This window comes from Nicotiana tabacum, chromosome 24 (assembly GCF_000715075.1).
Source record: "Nicotiana tabacum cultivar K326 chromosome 24, ASM71507v2, whole genome shotgun sequence".
Lineage (NCBI taxonomy): Eukaryota > Viridiplantae > Streptophyta > Magnoliopsida > Solanales > Solanaceae > Nicotiana > Nicotiana tabacum.
In genome coordinates, this window is record NC_134103.1 from 3,213,707 (window position 1) to 3,220,972 (window position 7,266).

The window sequence follows — 7,266 nt, forward strand, 5'->3', positions numbered from 1 at the left end:
ATTGGGCGGGTTGGCCTATGATTCAAATTTTAGCCCATTTTGATCCAGTTCATCTCAGCCCAAGTAATTTTTGGGCGAATCAATTATTAACTCAATCCGTTTTGACACGTCCAAAATCTGTCCAACTCGCGTGTTTGACAACCCATCTACAGTCAATTACTAGCTAGGCTTTTGTTTTTGTCCTTTCCCTTTTCCATCTCGGATCTTTGTTGTTTTCGGCTTATGGTATCTCAATGAAAGTTAAAGTACTGTAAATAAAGACAAATAGTACACCTAGTAGCAAACTCCCCATTTTTCTTCTTTTGTGAAAAAAGAGATTACCAACAGAACAATTAGTTTCGTGGGATTTGGACAAAAGAGGTGGAGGTCGTTGAGGAAGTATCGAATGAAAGAAGACAAGTAATCAGAATGGTAGATAGTTAGACTACTACAAAGAGAACATATATATAAGTCATTCTATGTTGCGCGGACTCTTCAAAATGTTACCACACCTATGTCGGATCCTCCAAAATAAATTATTTTTGGAGGATCTAACACGCACCTGGCGATATTTTCCAAGATCGTCCGAGCAACATAGAGGGCATTCGCTTCACTTGCGTCATCTACGCAGAAAATATCATCTCAAATCAAAATGCAGTAATCACAGAACTATAAAACAACTAGTAACGAAAGAAGATCAGTTTTGCTAAAGAAACTAAACAAGTATTCAAGACCACATGAAAAAGATGATGCCATAGTCGTCGAAAGCATACTGCTTTGACTGGTGGGAGGTTTGATGAGCATTCTAGAAATTTGATCATCAGTTTTGTTTTCTTTACTACTATTTACATGAAAAGCCATCTCAGTTGAACAAATCACCAGTATTATTCTTTGTTATCTACACACAGATGTGAGAAAACACAGACTTCTTATGCTTCCTTGGGTTCGGGGTACATTGCACACACAATTACTCCGTTTACATGAAGTTGTTAGCACTTGTTGCAGTAAATCGACTCGCATTGATTTGAACTGATAGTACTGCAATAAAATAAAACATGTGAATAGATGGCAAGGAAAGAGAACTTTGGATAACAAATACAGTGAAGTCACATGCTTACAGAAGAAGATTAGATTCTTCTGTTGAGATATAAACCAATAAATAACTGTTGTGTTAGCTTATAACTTTCAAATTAGAGCAATTATTTGAGATGTATGGAATAAAATAAGCAAACAGCATATTTCGAGTCAATTTTCACACGTACAGCATGTATGACAAGCTTTTATTTTCCCTAGTTTTGCTTGCTTGACCAATATGTACATGAAACCTCGTTTTACTGAGCATATCAACTGTATTTATCTTGGTATCTTTCACATACTTACGGAGAAGATTAGAGTCCCCATGCTTTAGGTTTTCTACCGAGTGGTTGACGGATGGCAAAATGATTCGGCACTGCTTCTCCATTTACAAGAACTTGATTCGGTAAATTCACTCGCACAGACTTGAAGTGGTAAAGCTGTGGCAAAAGATAAAAAGTTACATACAAGTTAGGAGAGGGAAAAGTTTGGTTGACTAATTATTCTGAAAGTTAAATACATGAAGGAGTTTACCTTTCCTTGCCATTCGAAATTAACCAAGCTGTAGTAAGGGTCCAACAGTATGATTACATCTCCTCTTTGGATCTGTCAATCATCAGTAGTTTAATATTATAACATCATTTACTTATTGTTCAGGCATAATTCTACTGCAGAAGTTTAGCAGCAAACTGAGATGTAAATATCTGAAATATATTAGTTTCTTAGCTAGCCTCTGCCTTTCTGATAAAATGATGTATTAATACCATCTTCTTTTTTTTGGGTCCATTGAGATCCTGATGATAATAAAAATATGCCAAAAAAACATCAAAACAGCACAGTGAAGTAGACTTACTGCCATTGCGTGTATGCCATGCACTGTAAGTACGAAACAGTCCAGATTGGTATCACATAGCACATAGTATCTGTAATAGAAGAGTGAAAGGGATGCTGAAAATGAAAAATGAAAAGTGAAAAAATGATGAATTGTTATGAGATCTTTCTTAGGTGAAATAACTTACAATGGATATACTTTCTCATTGTTAACCGGGTACAAAACCTTTGCTAAAACTGCAAACCCTTTATTGTGACCGCCAAATAGGAGATCCATGGTCACTTCTTCGTATGAAGGACTCACTGCAGGGAAGTACTTTTTACCTCAACATATGAAGAGCATAATCTAAAACCTCTTTGTTTCCCCACTCCTTCCCTTACTCTTTTCTTTTTTGATGAAGTGAAATAGGATTAAGACATCCAGGGGATGCAAAGTTACGAACAGAAGAGACACAAAACTTATAAAGCTAAGGAGTGACAAATTCCAGGAAGTGATCTGAGTTATTTACAGGGGAAAGGTTAGCCCAATTAAAAAGGTTAACGAAAACAACTAGCCTTAATCTTACCTTGAAAGATAGCAGGATCATCGAATTTAGCTGCATCCTTCATAAGCTCATGTATAGTTGACAGTGTTCCCAGCTTTCAAAAGTAGTAAACATTCAAAAAAACACAGAATCTAAGACATTGTATTTGAAAAGACATCGTCATATAACTTTTTTATATCCTTTAAAAATTTTGCAGAGATGAAAGAAGAAGAAACAACTAAAATTTAAACAGGAAGAATATCATTAGGACAAAGTACAGCCAATATAAGGCTATAGTGCAAGTGCAATGACCTCAACTCGTTAAATGGGTATTGGACTATACGTGCAGACGCAAGAAATGATATTTTTTTCATCTATTTGTCTTAGAGACGTGTCATATGCTGAAAGCTTAAACCTTTTCTCGGAGGGGATACTTTCATCATGTCTGAGTATAATTTTCTACCTAGGCAGCGATAAGTTTTCTTTTTCTCTTAGTGAAAATGCTTTCATCCTTTCATATAACTGAAAGGATTCAGAAAAGAACAAATAAGGAGACATTTTTTCCAAGACTTTGGTGCATCCACGAAGTTACCAAGTTGATCCGTTTAGCACAACGATTCCCATATCTAGCTTAAGACATCCAACCTGAACCCTCCTCTCCAAACAACTCTATACAAAACCTTAACTGCCTACTGCGATTCAGCTTTATCTAGTTTTGCAGTATTTGGCAAATCAATCTATTCATCAAGCAACTACACCTCAATCCTTAATATTTAATCAATTTTAGAAAATGATTGAAAAGCATTACAGTTTTCTCCTCTTTTGGGTGCTTTTCCTACCGTACCATTTATCCTAACTTCATGTTACATCTGGTCCCACTAGCAATTATTAGTACATAGGGGTTGTCACATCAAAATTTGAAGATATCGAGTATCTCAAAAGACAACCATATTAATACATTATGCATATCTGGGAACAGAATGCTGTCCCCATTATGCAACTCTGATGATGGAATCAGTGTTTGAACAGGTTTGAAGTCCATATTAGTGACAGGCAATACGTATGAACTGATTATAGTGCTCTACTGCTTCACGCTTTGTAAGTCAGGGACATATCAGATGCGCAACTGCTCAGAAAACTCCTATAACTAGATATTACTGCCCGATACTTCACATATATGCTGTTAACCATATACCTGAAGAAACTAATATAGAATTCTCTAATGATTCTGATGGTGTCATTAGAATTAATAATAAGAAGATAACTTGACGATTCTTTAAGTTAACTAACCAAAAAAAATTAACCTCACCTTAAGCATCATGTCTAATTTGTCCAGAAGTCTAATCATCATGTTCATATCTTTTGTACCATCAAGTGCAGGATTTGACTGCACAGAAAGTGTGAAGCCAATAAGCGCCCTTTCGTAATTCTCCAAGGCTGTATCCACCTGAATAGAAATATCATCAGAAATATACCCAGTCAGATAATATCAGAAAGATATAGTAATAGACTTAAGTGCATTGCTGCAGGCTATAGTTGGCACTTAAAGGCCTTACCAGGGCCCACTGATAAATCAGGTCGGTGTAAAATATCTTCCTTTCTTCATCCTTGTTCTGAAAAAATAGGTCACAACTCACAAAATTAGTTAAAAGGGGCTTAACAGGCTGCTGTAATTAGCAAGACAAATACTAACCGCTTCCTCATATGCATGTGATGCAAATTGAAGGCTATTTAAATCCCACTCTCCAGATTGAAGAAAGTAACACTGGTAGGCCCTTCCTAGGGCATCTACAAAAAACATTATGTATTTAAAACATGTATTTAGTGTGGATTAGTTCTTTATCTAGGTAAACCAAGTAGCAACTCAGACTTACACCAACAGTACCCATCCTTTTTGTCAAGTTCATTTGCTTGATGAGCCTTTCTTATGCTTTCCTCAATGAGTTCTCTTCCATTTACATCATCTGATAGAAAATCAGAGGATATCGTTAAAACTTTTTTAATGGCTAAGTAGTGTAGACTTACAGAAATACTTCACCTTGAGCAAGCCAAGCTGCAAGCAATGACATCTTGCAAAGGGCTTCCTTCTCTGGACGCCGCTGAACAAATAAAAGATGAAAAGTGACACCATTTTTGTCAATTGAAAATCCTAATAATACATGTACCTCAAATGGAACATACCACATAATTCTTAGATCCCTTATGGTTGTTCTTAAGCTATTCAAGTTTTCCATCTTATATATACCTTGTGTATGAGCATAATTCTTTTATAATTCAATAAGTGGTTTATTTTCTTCATGAATATACATAAACTCAGGAACGTGCTTCTGGTTTATCTAGGATTGTGCAAGCTTAGTGAAACGTGTTTTTATGAACCTTTTCCATATGATGTTAGTTTCATGCTTCAATTGGCAGCTTTTCAACATAATTTTGTAATTATACTGTAGATTTATCAGACACCATCAAGATACATAGCTCATATACTGAGAAAAATAATAACATATTACACATAGACCTCTAGGCACATTTCAAACTCAATAAACACTGTTCTTCTTAATACAACGCATGCATTCCTATTGAAATAATAAATTTAGAGGGTAAAGAGAAGTGCATGCCTTACTCCCTTAATGCTATTTGTTCCAATATCTTCAATTTTCCTGAGGTGGCCTATTTGGTTAATACTAATCTCTGTCTTAACAACAGTCAACAACTGACTTCTTAACACAGCAGAGCTCTGTTTTTTACATCAAAAAGCAATTCAAAGACAAATGGCCAAAGGAGTGCAAATCGAGCTTCAGAACTTTGCAACATTAAAAGATTAAAATTCCAATAAAAGATAGAAAAAAGCATAATCTTTCAGTCAATAATCGGCATTTCAGAAGGAAAAAAATTGCAGCAACCGCAGCAGCTTTTTCATAAACCCACAGAATATGAAAAACAATCAACCAAAAGCACTAACTAGTATGTGTACATATATGAATGATACACAAAAAAAAGAAATGATTTTGATTTAAAAAAAGAAAAGAACAAGAAACCTAAATCGCAACAAGGCTATATACGGCACTGAATCTCCTACGAATTCCTCATCCAAAACACTAAGCTTCCCAAAACGATTCCCAGACACAGCATTATTTTTTTGTTTTTATATTATGATTTTCCTCCTTTTCTTCCTTTAAATGCATTGTGCCAAAAACGGAATTACTCGATATATCCCCTATATTACAATTTATGTTAAATAATAAACTCAAAGTTTAAGATGTTATTTAACTGTTATCTTTAAGTTTATTGCATGAAAGTAATAAGTTGAAAATAAATAATAATAATAATAATAATAATAATAACATGACATTTAGTTTAATATTTAAAACTTATAATATTAAATAAATCTGGTAGGTCAAACGAATTTAAATCCTTCAATTGCCAAGCATTTTTGAATGCCTAAATATTTATAATATAGTATATTATAGATTGAGACGAAAAGCCTGTATTATTTTGTTATTCACCCCCTATTAGACATTTACTATTCAGCCAACAAAAAATAGATTTATATTTTACTGTAGTAATCACTATATTTTCAATGTATAAACACCTTTTTTTCTTTTTTCTTTTTTTTTTGTTTTTTTTTCAATTTCACTATTTTTAATTTTTTTTTCAGGAAGTATTCATTCAATTAAAATGAAGCACCATTCAATTCAAATGAATAAAATAATACCTAAAAAGAAACTGATCGCTTTTTTTTTGATTAGCTTAAATATATACTAATGGATTACTTAACTAAAACTTCTAAAACAGAATAGTTACCAGCTTCTTAAGAGCAGCATCAATGCAGATTTTGGCGGGAATTCGATATGGTTTCTTCGCATACGAGTTGGCCAAACATCTCCAAGCATCTGAATGTTCTGGATTTATGATAACCTGAAGGAACAATTAAACAGTTGAAACATACAACAAATCAAAAATTGGAGATAGGAAAAAAAATTCAAAAAAAAAAAACGATATAAATCTATCTCTGTTCTTCACTCACGGCTCTCAACAGTTGCGTCTCTGCAATCTCGTTATAGAAGGGAAGTGCATCAACTATCCTTCCAGCAAAGTAGTGGTACATTGCAGCATTATGTGCCGATTTCCTAGCTTCTGCAAATTTCATGTAAAATTCATCAATACCTTGTAGAATTTCGCTTCCGATCATCGAATTAATGTGAATTTAACGATTATTAATAACCTGGTTCAAATGTTTGTAGAAGTTTGAGTAACTCAATGCATATGGTATACATGTTGTAAATTCCTTCAACTAGCTGTCGTACATCTCTCTGGTTACATAATTCCTTCCAATGCAGTTCCAGCGTTTCAGCGCCGTTCCTCATTGCAGTAGCCCAGTCCTCCTCTTCTTCTTCATCTTCTTCTTCTTCTTCTTCTTTACTCTCTGAGCTTTCTTCTTCCTTAGTCTTCTCTGAGCTTTCTTCTTCCTCAGTCTTCTCTGAGCTTTCTTCTTCGTTTTCTTTATCGCTAGAACTCATCTTTCTATGTAATGGAACTGCAAATTTTTCTCTGCAATGGAAAGTAGAAGGCTTGCTATGGAAGAAACGGTTATGGTTTGGGAGGTTTGGGGGCGGGGAATTTAAGTGGAGTATATAGAAGCTAGTGTCACGCTTTGTTTGCTTTATGTTTCAAATTCTTTCTCTTTTTTTCAGCTCAAATATTTCCCGGTCATCTTTCTGTTATATATAATAAAAAGAATTAAATAAATTAAACATAGCATAAGAAATCTCTAGGTGATGGGTTCATGCCGTCGAAATAGCCTCTTACAGAAATGCAGAGTAAGATTGTGTACAATAGATCCTTGTGGTGCGACTCTTCC

The 7,266-nt window shown here is 34.5% G+C and overlaps 2 protein-coding genes across 2 annotated transcripts; both read right to left on the minus strand.

The window, feature by feature from the left end:
- Positions 1-724: 724 nt before the first annotated feature.
- LOC107821556 (uncharacterized) lies at positions 725-3,294 on the minus strand. Its single transcript, XM_016647983.2, has 6 exons — positions 2,451-3,294; positions 2,073-2,187; positions 1,907-1,976; positions 1,588-1,659; positions 1,360-1,493; positions 725-1,017 (listed from the first exon to the last, which is right to left on the minus strand). The coding sequence occupies exons 1-5, from the start codon at positions 2,491-2,493 to the stop codon at positions 1,368-1,370; spliced, it is 426 nt and encodes a 141-aa protein (XP_016503469.2). The 5' UTR covers positions 2,494-3,294; the 3' UTR covers positions 725-1,017; positions 1,360-1,367.
- LOC142178609 (uncharacterized) lies at positions 2,868-6,988 on the minus strand. The gene is made up of 10 exons (XM_075248474.1): positions 6,631-6,988; positions 6,433-6,542; positions 6,210-6,323; positions 5,029-5,142; positions 4,447-4,507; positions 4,283-4,372; positions 4,102-4,196; positions 3,965-4,021; positions 3,718-3,855; positions 2,868-2,930 (listed from the first exon to the last, which is right to left on the minus strand). The coding sequence occupies exons 1-10, from the start codon at positions 6,923-6,925 to the stop codon at positions 2,868-2,870; spliced, it is 1,137 nt and encodes a 378-aa protein (XP_075104575.1). The 5' UTR covers positions 6,926-6,988.
- Between the last annotated feature and the right edge of the window lie 278 nt (positions 6,989-7,266).

Bases quoted from the DNA above. Each gene is read 5' to 3' on its own strand.
- LOC142178609 (XM_075248474.1), bottom strand. From the start codon at position 6,925: ATGAGTTCTAGCGATAAAGAAAACGAAGAAGAAAGCTCAGAGAAGACT. The intron at 6,324-6,432 runs GTGAGTGAAGAA...TTGTTCCTTCAG, and splicing joins AGACGCAACTGTTGAGAGCC to GTTATCATAAATCCAGAACA. The intron at 4,508-5,028 runs GTAAGGCATGCA...TTATTTGTTCAG, and splicing joins GAACAAATAGCATTAAGGGA to CGGCGTCCAGAGAAGGAAGC.
- LOC107821556 (XM_016647983.2), bottom strand. From the start codon at position 2,493: ATGAAGGATGCAGCTAAATTCGATGATCCTGCTATCTTTCAAG. The intron at 1,977-2,072 runs GTAAGTTATTTC...CTTCTATTACAG, and splicing joins AATGAGAAAGTATATCCATT to ATACTATGTGCTATGTGATA. The intron at 1,494-1,587 runs GTAAACTCCTTC...CTTTTGCCACAG, and splicing joins ATTTCGAATGGCAAGGAAAG to CTTTACCACTTCAAGTCTGT.